Source organism: Corvus moneduloides, chromosome 4, assembly GCF_009650955.1.
Source record: "Corvus moneduloides isolate bCorMon1 chromosome 4, bCorMon1.pri, whole genome shotgun sequence".
Taxonomy (NCBI): Eukaryota; Metazoa; Chordata; class Aves; order Passeriformes; family Corvidae; genus Corvus; species Corvus moneduloides.
This window is the reverse complement of record NC_045479.1, coordinates 59,537,381-59,551,961: the sequence shown is the minus strand read 5'-3', so window position 1 is coordinate 59,551,961 and position 14,581 is coordinate 59,537,381. Positions and strand designations below refer to the sequence as shown.

Sequence of the window (14,581 nt, the reverse complement as noted above, 5' to 3'; positions counted from 1 at the left end):
ATCAAAGGGGGGATCCTTGCTGCCTGCTTGCTGTCTAAATGCTACAGGGTCCTAGGACAGTCATCAACTGATTAAAAAAGCCTGATGGGGAGGTCAGGGGAAAGAAGAATAAGTGTTACTTTAATAACGCCATGTAGAAAATCAGGGTTAGTCAATCAACAGGTCAGTCAATTGGAGGAAGGAAAATAAACTCTTAAATGATTTCACTAAATCAGCACCAATAGGTGCATTTTGGTTTTATTTTTCTTGTGCTACTAATATGGGATGTATCTTTCTACCAGAAAAAGGGGCAACCCCACTTTTAAAAAAGGCTTGTTCTCTTTTTTTGTCAGCACAGAACATTTTTTTCAAATTTCTGCTTGTTGTGAGTATTTTATAATTTTTAATTTAATTCTCTTATCTCTGGAGAGTTGCACACAGCTTTCATCTACTCAGAAATGCAAAAAAAAATTATTACACTTTACATTAACATTTTTACAAAGATTAATATTAGATAAAGAGAGAAAAAGAGAGAAACCATGGGAATTTCTTATGTTTCCCAATGGCAGTTTAGTCTGATTTTGTATTTTGAACTTCAGGAAATATGCCTGATTTAAATGAACCCACTTTTCCTACAAATGAATGAAATGCTGAACACAGCTAATGAAAATTGTCTTCCACACACAATAAGAAGTGACTCTTGTGCCTGTCCTATCTTGTCTAATAGCAAAACTCTCATGTGATGCAACAAAACCCACATTCAGAGAATGTGAATGAAGCAGTATTTTAGAATACCAGGGTTGGTATTTGAAAGAAAAAGTTTCAAAGACAAATAATATTTTTTACCAGAAGTTGTTTGTTAGGTATATGTATGTTGTGGATCACAGTGAGTAAAGACATTTCAGAATTTGAGCTACATGGAAATGGGAAATTTTATTAATATATTTTTTAATGTTTTTGAAGGATTATGAATTGTTCTGGTTCAAAAAAAAGAAATCACAAATTTGATATTTCCCGTAAAATACAAATTTCAAAGAATATGTATTATACTCCATCAAAATATTAATTAATATTTTGATTACTTTTAATCAGTTTTGAAATACATATTTATTTCTAGCTTTGTTTATCATAATATTATACAAGTAAAAGGCAAACTAAATTAATTACAATACCATTGAAATATATCAATACTATCAAAAAATGGATTTAGTTTTCACTTTTCACCATGAAACATTTCATCCAAAGGACAAAAAAATATGTAAAACATTTCCCAATACTATTTTTTCATGGATAACTGCTTTATCCAAATATTTTGATCACATTTATCCACAATATATATGAGCAAAGGAAATATGAATAATACTAGTGATGCTTCTTCAGTGGGCAGGAAGATTTAGCATGATTAGCAACAACAGGAAGCTTAGTTCTGTTTGAATATATTTTCTCATATTCTTACAATTTCTTACTATAATTTTAAGTATGAAACCATTATTTATTAAACTATTACATTATTAAGCCATTTTGTATATTTCTTTATCTTTGCTCAGTTCCATTCTTTGTGACTAGTCAAAAGCAACTTTTGTATCATACTCATCGTTAAAAGCACTGCTGCTTTTGAACTTGTCTGGTTATCACCCACTAGCTGGGGAAAAAATACTGGTCTTTAATAGAAGGGATATGTTTAATTTCACGACATAGGAAACAGAAGACTCTTTTTTAGAGAATTTTGCATAAACAATAAGAAAACCTCTCCAGTACCAGTGTCTCTTGGAGTGAAGGAGTAGTAAGTGTTGGAATTAAGCAAGGAAGATACATAATATTGGGAGCAGAAAGACATGCATGGTCATAACCTAAATACTTTAAAACTCATTTTAGTTATGAGACTGGACAATGCAAACATCCTGCTCTTTGCTAGGTGTGGGTCATGAGTCACCTGAGGCCGAGGGAAGTTGGACATCCTGGGATTTTACGAATGCTCCGAAATCACCAAAATAGTAACGGCAAATCATCATCATTAGCAGTCAAACTGCTAATTCTCCTGATCCTCACATAATGTTTTCCTCTTCCACTAAGGGATAATAAAAGCCAAAGAAATAGCTAGTGTAAATAGAAGTGAACTTCAGGTGTGAAAAGCTAAATGTGTTGTCATTCCAGACAGTGTGGGATGAACCTCATGATGGCCTAGAATTCTTATAGTCACACTGAGTGGACTAAGTGGTGTTTAGCTCATGACTAAATATGCCATTGTGGTTCTAAAGATGGTGAAGAAACCCTGGTGTAAGCACTACCTTTGTACAGTACTTTGCTATTTTTCAGTAACCCCTACACAGAGCATTTGAGTCATTTTAACTTGAAGCACCCTAAACGTCAAAGCTCTCTTTCCAAAAGCCTGAAAAATGACACCTCATGGCTGAGGGGACAAGTCAAGGGTAGTGCAGGCAATTCATGCTGGCAGCCAGCCCAGACTGCTCCTTTGTTTGCTCTCTCACTGTAGGTCTGAGAAATCCAACAGAGGCTTTTGCTCTTCAGTTTTTCTGTGTACTTAGACCTAATGCTCTAAAACAATCTTCACAGGCACAATTCTTCCTTGCCTTGGCTTGTGTGCAAACCATGTCTGTGCTTTCTGATTTAACCAAAATGTCAAGATTCCATAAAATTTCGACTTTGGGATTAAGGCAGATGAAAGATAAAATGATAGAATCATAAAATGATAGAATGGTTTGGGTTGGAAGAGACCATAAAGACCACCTAGTTCCAACCACCCTGCCATGGGCAGGGGCATTTTCTGCTAGACCAGGTTGCTCCAAGTCCCATCCAGCCTGGCCTTGGACATTTACAGGGATGGGGCATTACTTACTTATATTAACAGAACATAAGGCATGGGGAGTCCCTCTGGGATCTTATTTCAGGAAAGTAAACTATGCTGAAGGACAGTACTGAAAAACATGCTGTAAAAAAGTGATCTGGCACAGATGTGAAACACCAGGTAATGGCTGGGTGCTGGAGGGGACATAAGCCTGAAGGTGTTCTCCCTGACCACTTTCTCTGGACAGACACACAAACAGGTCTGTCCTTGCAGCTGCTGTTATACCTGTTAAAAATTACCCAGCCCTGCTCTTTGGGGTCAGGACTAACACATTTTGTGTTGTTTACTCACAGTTAGCTGTGAGGGAAAACCAAAAGTCAATCCTGACTGGCTAAACCATGGGAAAGCTGCAAACCTACCCCCTCCCTGGAGAAGAGGCATGTGTGCACCTGAAGCTCTGGCTCCACACCAAGCAAATCCTATGTCTGACCCAGGAAGTCTTCTCCAGAAGAGGGGTTTTTCCCAGGCAAGGGAGAGCTCTTGCCCATGACTGCGGCTGCTGTCATTGCTCTTCCTTGCCTACTTGAGCACCCCCAGGGGAAAAGTGACAGCCCAGAAGAAGACTGCCCAACATGGGGCAGATGGGATGGGGATAAGACTACTTGTGCCTGGGAGCTGGGATGGACCCAGAAGCAGGACCTGGGTATGAAGGCCAGAAGGAGCTAGGCGAGGAGCTGGATCAGATGGGGTTGTCCCAATCCCAAGGCTGAGGACCACTGGAAAGCAAGAACCTGAGAAGGACCAGACTATGCTTAGCCATGGCCTGACATGCCCAGGTCCTCTCACAGGTGGGGAAACAGGAGACAGGAAGAGTGCTCCCAAATGAGGAGCATAAACGGATGGGTTCTGAAGCTGGGCTGAAGGTCAAGAAGCCAAAGGCCCAGCTAGTAAAAGTGTCAAACCCAACATCCACCCCGGCACTTTTGTGGCTGAAGGCTGCTGATGGGTGGCCAGAGTGGTCCTGGTTTCCCTTCTCCCCACTCCATCACCCTGAGTTACAACAGGGAAGGTCGTGAGTCAGCAATTCAGAAACATCCACAGAAGGGCAGAAAACCAAATGCTTTCAAATAACATGCCAGTGCCCTGCTCGCAGGAGTCACCGTCAGAAATCCTCACAGTGACCTTCAGGGGTAGGTCTTCGGTGGGTAACACTATGTGACAAACAGTCCCAAGCTCAAGCAAGAAGCCATCAGCCACAGAACCCTTCCCCGCTGGGACTTACATGAGGGAGACAGTGAAGTGGAAGCGCTGCCGCAGGCCCTTGAAGGTGATGAAGGACTGAGGGGGGAAGCTCCTGGTGGTCATCTCGCAGTACGGCCGCTCGTACTCGCCTGGGGGGCACTCGCACTTGAAGCCCCCGATGAGCAGGTTCACACAGGTTCCTCCATTCTTACACACCCCTGGAGCACAGCGGCCAGAGCGTGCGTTCACTTCACAGGACTCTCCTGCAAGGGGAGAAGCAGACATCAGGGAAGGTGACACCTCACCCCAGCCAGCAAGCTGTGACACTTCAGCTACCCAAGTGGTTCTGCTACAGGTTAAGCTGCTTCCAAACTTCTACACCCGACCTCCTAAGCAACCGAGGTACAAGCCTGTGACTGTTGGGGTAAGGATGTTGTATCTTCTTCAAGTCTGAATTTTCAAGGAAGTGTGGGATATGATTTGCTGAGTAATCCTCTTGCAAATATCCAACAACATTGGCCTCTGGTTTTCAGATTCCTTGGTTGCTTCCAAACTGGGTGACAAATATAGAGCTGGTGACAGACAGATCTAGATGGAAGGAGGTAAAAAACCTGCACATTCCCTGTCAACCAAAATATGTGCAAATTATTTTTGGTGCTTCACTACAGTTGGAAATTGTGTAAAACAGATAAATGCTTTCACTTTGTCTTGAATGGAATTTGGCTTTGCTGCCCATTGTGGCAACAGGGCATGGATGAGCTCATGACAAAGCTCTCAAAATTTCTATGGCAAGAATAAGCAGGATACAGATGACATATGGATTGCTTCCACCTTTTCCCACAAATGCATCCTGCAGGTGATGACCATTTTCTGAACCCTTTGGAGCAGGGTGTGGTAACTCTCCACAGAAGTTACAGATTCTGTGTGCCACTTGCCTAAAGTGTTTCACCCCTAAATACTTCATCTTTATTCATCTCCAAAGCATGAAGGAAGGCTGCCGTTAAATACAATACTAAAGAATGCAGTGTCTTGCTTTGTGCATATGCTGTGGGTTTTTTTTTTCCTGTGCTTGCCCAAAATCTGAGAATGAATCCCAATTTAAAAGAAGTAACGTAGAGAGGATATTCATTTTAAAAAATCTGCTGCAGTTGGGACAAAAGCAGCTGCTGAATTAATCATTGTACAGAAAGCTAAACCCTCTGTATGAGTATAATTAGTTAACATTTGCTGTTTTGACATGTGTCTTCCTGTGGTATAAAGCATGTTCACATCCCCACATGTAAAACTGTTCAGAGAAACTGGAGGAGGCATATAGTTGAATTGAACCAAGTAACTGTGTCTGACAAATAAATGTAGAGCAAAACTACTCAATACAGCCAGCTGAAGGAGTAGATTTCTAACAGCTCAGTGTTTGCATTATTACTCGCCACCAGGTGATACAATTACATTGGGACAGGCTCTTTACAGTGGTGCTCAGCAACAGGACAAGAAGGGGCAACGGGCACAGACTGAAAAGTAGGAAGTTCCATCTGAGAATGAGGAAAAACTTGTCTCCTTTGAGGGTGACAGCGCACTGAAATGGGCTGCCCAGAGAGGCTGCGGAGTCTCCTTCTCTGGAGATATTCAAAACCCATCTGGATGTGATCCTGCATAACTTGCTCTAGGTGTACCTGCTTTAGCAGGGGGTTGGATAGCAGAGACCCCTTCCAACCCCGACCATTCTGTGATTGATTCAAGCACAGTTAAAACCATGAAAATACATTCCTGTAGGAAAGTAAAAGCAGCAGGAGCTGTGGGCAGTGACTCATTAACAAAGGCAAATTTAAATGGAAACTTTTGCCTCTATTTGCTGCCCCACAGCCCTGCTCCCCACAGGTTCCCACGCCAAAGGCTGCCCACACCAGGAGGCAGGCTGCAGCCAGCAGTACTGCTGCACCCAAACCAGGATCTGCACCTCCTTTCTGGGCCAGGCCTGTAAGCTGACGTGGTTTGCAGCTGGTTTAGCCAATGCCCCCAAGGGTAGTGATCTCTGAGATAATGGTGAGGTGGGCAGCCTGGTGGTTTTGGCTCTCCAGCTTTGCTGCCTCTTTCTTCTCACATCAGCATCACGTGCCTTTCAGACAGGTATGGTTTAAGCTGGCAAAAAGCAGGAGCAAACACAAGACTGCTATGATCAGGAGCCAGGCAAATGCACTCCCCATCCAGGTGGGCTCAAGCTCTGGAGGATCGACCTGCTCTGTGCCTTACTCTGAACTATACCCATATAGCCTTGAGACCAAGTCTGTGGTTAGAGCTTTGCCACTTCAGCACTGATGTTCCTACATTCTCACTTTAACATATTAAGTGAATGCTGTGAAAATCACTTGATAAGTATCTTCCTGTTTCCATTTATCAGCTCTACGTATCAGGCAAGATTATGTGAATACACTTTCCTTAATACTTTTAAATGCTCTACAGCGTGTTTCCTTTGGAAAAAATGATACATATCATCCAAGACAGGAAATTCCCCTGGTATATAGGATATGTCATACACAGTGCACACACGCATCAGATGTTTTAGGAGGACATTACAGCAAGCACTTGTTGATGATTCACTACATAAGCACAGCCCTTATACACATATCTTGTGTACCAAAACACTCAAAAAAATGGAAAAACAAAATTCCTATAGAAAGACAAAACACAGGCTTGTTGCTTTAAAAAAAATTGTAGGATATTTTGTGAAATAAGCCTCTGACTCAGAGAGAGACTCTCATCAAGGCTTTCTGGGAACAGAATGATGTATTTTGGAAAAGCAAATAACACGCAGGCTTGAATACACAGAGAGAGAAAGGGTGAGCTAAAAGGAGAGATTCCTGGCATTGCAGCATGCTGAGGAAATGCCATGGCGATACAGAGGTGAAATACAAAAGCCTAAGCTGGAAGTCATTGATGGCTCTGTATGAATTCTGTGATATAACAAGAATGTACAGACCATTTATTTAGATACCTGTACTTATACAAGCCATAAAACTATTTAAGACAAAAGAAAGCTTACAGAAAAGTTCTATTGAATTGTATTTATTATTTCTTTTCATTATGATGTCTAAAGGAGTAAATTAAAAGAATATACCTCAAGATTCTTTGTACTATATTCATTCAGCTGTAGCATTATTGATGTCCCAGTTACTAAAATTATTCTGAATTCTCTTAAGTCTGTAATCTAAATGAGAGCTGCATTTGATGCATATTCTTTGACGTTGAATTTTCATATTTTGTGTATTTACCAAAATATATTAAAATAGTGGTTTTGAAATCTCAACTGCAAATTCAAGGTGTTACTGTGATTCGAGGTACAAAGATTACCAAAAAACCTTTTGTTTTATGCACTTAAAAACCTTAATTATAATTTTTTCCAAAAGTGCCTGGGATTATTTAGAAACAAAACATTTTTGCCTTTATGGAGTAGCCATCTGAGCAAGAATTCAAAGCACTGCTTTGATCAGGACTGGCAGCAGAAGGCACCTTTGTGTCACTCTTGGGTTTGTCACTTCCAAGGGCAGCCACCTCCCCTTGGACACATCCAAGGGCAGCCACCTCCCCTTGGACACATCGCTGTCCCACAGCTCTCCTCTGCAGGAGCTGTGAGGCACAGCTTAAAAACCATCCTCAGAATTTGAACCGAAGCCTGCATGGACTTGAAGGAAGAGCTGGCTGCTGGCTGGAGCTGGAGTCAGAAGGCCCTAAGGGAAGAGCTACTTGAGCAGCAGAAAAGGAAGGGAGCTGCACGCGCCAGCCTTCGGGAATGAAAAGCGCCTGTGTGCCTGCTTGCAGCTGAAGGTCGGAGGGCTGGGATGCACTGTCAGAAGGGAGGCCTTACAGTCTGGTAGGAAAAAATAGTACAGAAGAGGGAGAGCTGCTGTGCAGTGAGGGTCTGGAGGGGCTGGGGTGATAAAAGCACAGCCCAAATAGCTGTCACACAAAGCCTGGGGTCGGTCTGTGATGTTGGCGATGGCAACATGGCTCAGCCACTCACCCAGCCCGTGAAACTCTTCTTTGCTCCTCACAGCACTTCCTTAACTAATATGATTTTATTTTTCACATTGCATTTTAGGAATCACTGAACAAACTAGTTACACATCACAGCTCTGTGAAATCCAAGCAGGGGATGTGAAGATCAGCTCCTCCAGCTGCTAAAGCTAAAGCATGCACTGTCAGATAACACGGGCTGTGGCTGCCTGTTATCTGCTGGCAGATTCCTGGGCTTTGAAAAAATTCTGGCCCTTGCCAGAAATCAATTTACTGTGACATGACAGTAGCTGATCTTATAGGCTCCCAATTAATATTGATGACTCTTAAAGATGAGTCCTGTGGATTTTCTGCAGCCCTTTATGTTGTGCTTCCCATTTTTAAAGCCCTTGAGATCAAAACGTTATAGTTGCTTTTGACACTGCATCCTATTCACAAACATCCTGTCTTTAATACATATCCTCTTTAATTTTAGGACTAATGCTACAAAGATATTAATCATAAAATTTCTGTTGCTAAGTTTATGTAAGTGAGGACACCACAATATCAGGTGCAAAATAACAAGAACAGGCAAAGACAAAGGCTCGTTAGATTTGGTCTTCCTCTGACCTATTCCAAATAAAGTAATGAAAGTTTAACTAATAAACAATAAATGCTGATGAAAAAAGTGAAAAGAAATAATAATAAGCTGTCTTAAAACTGAGACAATAATATCCCAGTTGCAAATGCCTTCTGAGCTAACATTGTGGGTTTCAAGTAGCACACTGGTGCCCATCAATGAGCTGGTCTTCGCAGAAATCTGTGGTTTTGCTGATGAGTTGTTTGACATAACAACAACATTGTATAATGTTTAAAAGCTTTCTGGAAGCAACATAATGGCATCCAACTACATAGAGAATTCCTCTTCACATCAGTTTACTGCAGTGTGTTTCCCCAATATACCAGTTTAGGGACTAGTCCTCAAAATTTTTTACTATTCTCTGATTGTTTTCAACTGAAACACTACATTAAATATATATTTACAGGAAGCAGCAGATCTGCATTGATACTCTTTTTTTTTTTTCTTCAGTTTCCCTGGGCATGTTAGTTTTTCACTCACTGTCTGTGACTGTTTGACTTGAACTGATTCTTTTCCCCTCTCCTCATCCTGCCACTTGTTCTAGACACATATTAATCTTCTCTATGTTTATAGTTGCATTACCAGAATAAAAATCATTTTGAGAAGCTGATTTGAGCAGCCCACCTAAAATGGTATACTTTAAACTGGAAAGGAGAATACATAAGAAATAAGGCAAAAGGAGAAACAACAAGAAATAGAACAACTAAATTCTTCAAACAATTCCCATTGACCCTTTGCCCTAATAAAGAACCAGCTATCATTAAAAACGTATTTGCTATCTTGCACATTATGGGAAATCAATCCTCCTTTTCCTCTAGTAACAAAAGCACTACTAACCTTACACGACAATTGGCACCAAAGCAATCAGTGCCCTAAGTAATAAGAAGGTTGTTAAAAACAAATTAGCTGCAGAATCTACTTGGAAATCTCTACTGGAACAAGAGATAAAGAGGTTGGGATCCAGCGCTTTAGGGGTGGTTTCACCGCAGTTCAGACTGAGTGGGAGTTACCATAGTCCCCTCCTTTCCCCAAGCACGCCGCAGTTTCCTCCCCCTCCCTTGTGCAGGCATTCATGTAATCCTGCAGTTGACTGATTTGTAGAGCTAAGATGGCAAAACACCATTCATTTCTTTATTGAAGGGTTAGTGATCTTCCGATTAAGTCCCTCCTAGGATTGATGGGATGAATAGCACAGCAAGCACGTGGGAAGGAGGCAGGACCATGCACCCAGGAATAAGAATGAAGGAATGGTCTGAGAAAGGTTTAACTGTTATGGAAATACAGCTTTAAGCCATTTTAGATGGCTCACATGTGAGTCTAGTGGCTCAATGCTTGCCTTAAGTGAACTGGCTCAACATCTCCAGTAGATACCCACCTCTCTCCACTGATTGTACATGGATATACTGCAGGAAAATTTGCCTAAACCATAGGTGCAAGTCAAATAATAAAAATTAGCAGTGGATTTTGCCCATAAAGGAAAATTAATGACTTCAATGGCTCTGTGGTGCGTAAGTCCACCCTCAGAACCTCGTGGGACGTCAGCCTTACCTCCCAGCAAATTGGCAGCAAATGCCAATTACCAATGAAATGTGAGACAAACAGAAACACTAGCCAACTCATTCTGAATGATGGGGAAGCTGGATCAAATAGAAGTTAGAAGCCACTGGTGTACTAGTGACTGAGATTAATTAGGGGACAACTAAATTCATGTACCATTTTACATTTGACTCAGAAGTGTTATTTGAATAACAGATGTAAAATCTGGGTTTGTTAGAAATCAAGGGCCAAACCCCTACAGCCACTTCAGAGAGGCCATGCAGACTCAATACTATTGACACTGATGGTCATGACTTTGTGAGGTTTCTAAATTACACTGCTACTAAACCTTTAAACTTGAAAATACATTTTGGTCTTTCCTTTCACTCATTTGTTTACATTTTTAGCACTGGGACTGATTTAGGTTAATTTAAATTATCCCAAATCCTCTTATAGGGAGAAACACCAGCTTAAGGTCTATTTTACAGTTTCCCTCCTTTCTTTTGCTTTCTGCTTCCTTTGCTGCTTTCTGCCTTATAAAGGCATATTATGAGAAACAGGTTGAAGTAAAATAATACATAAGTACCTCTACAGACATACTCCACACATACACATTCACACTGCTGACTTGCAGTGACAGCTGTCCTGCAGAATTTCAGTTGCTCACCATTCCAGATTTAATAACATGTATTTGCAGGAGAGTAACCTGACTTTATAACACTAAGCAAAGTAACATTCCTCTCACACTACGTATATAGCTTGCCAAGCAGTTCTCTGAAGTGATAGGTAGAAGTGATTCTATAATAAATACTCCGGAAATCACCCTTTTATCTCTGGATCTACTTTAGTTTTTCCGTGGGCATAAGCACTAAGCTCTGAGCTGGTGGGAAGGAAGTGTGCAGAATTAGCACTGCTCTTTTGGATACATATACATATATATAGATATATCTTATACCTCTCCTTTACCATCACCCTTCTCCCTTCCCTGTGCTTCTTCCATAAAGTTCTCCCTAGGCATCCCTGATAACTCACAATTCAGATTTTCAAAAATCATGACTCAGCTAAATAAGGGTCACAAGATTTTTAACCATGAGATGCTTTAAAATAACGGATGTGAGAAACTTTTTATTCTCTTTTATTTGCCTCTGAAGCTGTGGGTGTCATCTGCTGGCCTAAGGCATCTAAGAGTTCTTGGCAGTAAAATTCCAGCCCAAAATGTACAACCAAAATTGTCTGTTCTGAGGGAGCTCCCATTCCCCCTCACACTTCAACAGGATGATGCTACTTGAACCTTCAGAGTTCCTCTTCCCACCAGGGTCCTCAAGGAAAGCATCTGCACCCTGGCTGCTCTGAAGTCCTGCAAGCTTCTGGGAGGAGGAAGACCACCATGAAAGTGTCCCATGGGCCCAACAGGCAAGGGAAAGGCCAGAACTCCGTCCTACCTGCTGATCCTTCCCCACCGGAAACCAAGCTAAACTGTATTTTACAAAAGCGAAGGCAGCAAAAGCAGGTCTCCATCTCTCAAGCTGCTTCCGGCTGTGCCTGCTGATGCAATGCACACGCAGAGCAGCCACTGAAACAGTGCCTGGCCCTTTGAGAGCCCCAAACCAGGCCCAGGATCCTGGAGCACCACCAGCCTGAGCAAAGATGATCCATTTTCCCTCAACTCCTCCCCTTCCCTGGTCACAAAACAAAGCAAAACAAAAGACACCCCGCAGAGAGGGATGGATGGATTGATGATTTGGGTTGTTTTGTGTTTTTGCATTTAAATGAGAAGGAATAACTGGGGGAGGTGGAAGGGAGAAGAAACAATACTGAGGAGGATTAGTGATATTTGGGGCACATCTGTTGGAGAAATGAATTAGTCTGTGGATTGCAGAAATTATGAGCATGTTCTCAAGATGATATATGCTCAGTGTTGCACAATCACTGGACCTCACCTTCCTAAGCAATTTCCACCAGTGCCAGCAAGAACAGAGCATAGACAAAAGTCACAACTGAATACCTGTGGTCTCTTCTTTGCGTATTTGTTGAGGATTAAAAATTCCCAGGCATTAAGTTTCCACTCCATCTACACCAGGCAACTCACCTTTCTGAGTCATGAGGCCAGAATGGTGTGAGCAGCAGTAGTCCAACCAAGATTTATCAGAAGTATTGTGATTTTTTTTTCTGAGAGCAACCTGGTGAGCAAGGAGCCAGATGCCACAGTAAAATATTCTCCATTTAAGAAAACACCAAATTTTGAAGCTCACCTTATGGTCTGGGAAAGAAAAGAGGTAACTCATGATTTTATAGCCCATGGACTGGTGCCAATACCTCCAAAAAAAGCCCCAGCTGCTTGTTTCGGAGAGGTAGGGCACATGCCCAATGGCAAACTCATGAAGAGACATCTCTGTGTGAAACCTGGGCACTGGTCTCCTGCAATGAGCCAGTGGGAAGGGGTGCACACAATGACTGGTTTCCCCCTGCTGCCTGCTCCCACAGCACCAGACATAATCACCCCCAGGCTTCTGAGGAAATGCTGAGGAAAAGCACTCTTTTGGAATGCTTTAGATGTGGTGGATGAGAAAAACCCATAGAATCACAGGGTCGTTTTGGTTGGAAAAAGCCTTAAGCATCCAAGCCTTTAGCCTGCCACACCTACTTAACAACAAATTTTGCCCTGTGGGGTCCAGTGGATAATTTCTTAATGTCTTCATCTTTAATCTTGGCTGATTTGACAACGGTCTCTTAGCTCTCTAAATTATTGAACCATTTATTGTAATGTACAGGGCCCTCGCAAGGTGTCACCTCCTTCAGCATTTGACCTGTAAGGTAAAGCTTTAGAAACCTTTTAGGTTCTGTCTCTCTCACAGAACTAAACACAGTAAAAATCTACACAAGAGAAAAAGAAATGCACAAAAATTTCCAGTTATGTTGAACTCTGGCAGGTTTACATGTAAGACAATTCATCATAATAAAATTGCAGTGATTTGGTGTAAGATACGGTGATGAAGCAGTGCCTTTCAATAAAAGCCTAAGCTTTATCTCTGGATGTATTATCAGGGGGATGACATCATTATAGATGTCAAAGATAAAACTCAAACTAGATTATGCCATTGTGTCTGCAATTTGCATTGTCTTACTTGGAATAAATCTCTTCCTAAAAATCCCACCTTAAAACCAGTGAAGAAGCTGGAGGTGTAAGAATAAAGCATCCCTTTGCATAACACATTCGTTTACAGAGGAATATCCCTCCCTCCATTTATTTTTAAGAGGCACAATCACCCTCTACCCTTACTACATATGCATCTGATATTATGTTTTATTTTCTTGGCTCTCTATGCCCCTTGATTCCTCTCCAGGAGTGTTACTCGAGGCGGGGCACATGGGGGGAACCGAAGGCTGGAGCAGCCCCCATGGCTGGCAGGACAGATTCCCTTTGGGACAACTTTGCAGGCTGATCCATATTTGCTGCTCTGCACACCTGCAGGCACTTCAGCATGGGAACCAGCTGCCAGGCCTAGTCCTCACCTCCTTCCATGGGCAGCAGTGAGACAGAAGAAGGGGACAGACTCATTGTGCTTCTGCTCAGATGACAAAAAAGATTATTTCATCCCACAGAGCTGCAATTTTTCCTGGGCACCAAATGCCACCACCGGCACCATTAACTCCACAAGGCTGCTGTTCCACAGGCTGTTTTGGCCTCACACTGGGTTTTTCAAAATACATTAAACTATTTATGTGAATGAGGAAAGCAAGCAAGGCGTGGTGGCTGTGGCAGGGGTGTGTGTTCAATAACATCTTTTATCAACAGGAACTCAGGAGCTGGAAAACCAGACACGCTTTCAGGCACCATCAGGCTTCCTGCTCACTTTCAGCCTGGTTTCCCTAAGCTGCTTTCCACAGAGATCAACCAAAGGGTTGCAACTCCCAGTTCCTAAATTGGTAGGCAAGAGGAAAGCTCTAGCACTTATTTTTGATCAAGTTAGCATCTCAAAGCAGTTCAAAAAGGGAACACATCTGCAAATAACTGCCCTTGGAAAGAAGAAAAATGAAGGCTAAAGAATACGCAGAAAAGATCAGTGTCTCCCTTTCAAGGGCAAACATTGCTGTTTTCTTTAGGAGAGTTCAGCCCTTATTTCACTAAGATCCCACTTAATTTTCTCCATGTAAATGTTACAGACATAATGATTCAGCTCACAAGAGACAGAACACAGAAGAAGCCATCTCCCCTTGTCCCCAGCAGCTTGCTGGGATTGACTGCACAAGCAGCTAACTCCACGCATCTCCACTAAAGGAAGGCTGGTGAGAGCCTGCATTTTGTGTTTTCCATAAATTAGAAGTTTTCACAGGAAAATCTCACTCTCTCATTTTCTGTGTAATCCAATACTGTCATAAATATCACGGCA

General features: G+C 42.0%; 1 protein-coding gene across 5 annotated transcripts in view; it reads right to left on the bottom strand.

Moving 5' to 3' along the window:
- The window catches only part of CELSR1 (cadherin EGF LAG seven-pass G-type receptor 1), a 168,427-nt gene that overhangs the window by 73,951 nt on the left and 79,895 nt on the right, over positions 1-14,581 (bottom strand). For all 5 annotated transcript variants that reach the window (XM_032105934.1, XM_032105935.1, XM_032105930.1 and 2 more), the window contains exon 3: positions 4,068-4,290. In XM_032105934.1, the coding sequence (XP_031961825.1) occupies positions 4,068-4,290 (223 nt within the window). The remainder of the gene's footprint in view (positions 1-4,067; positions 4,291-14,581) is intronic.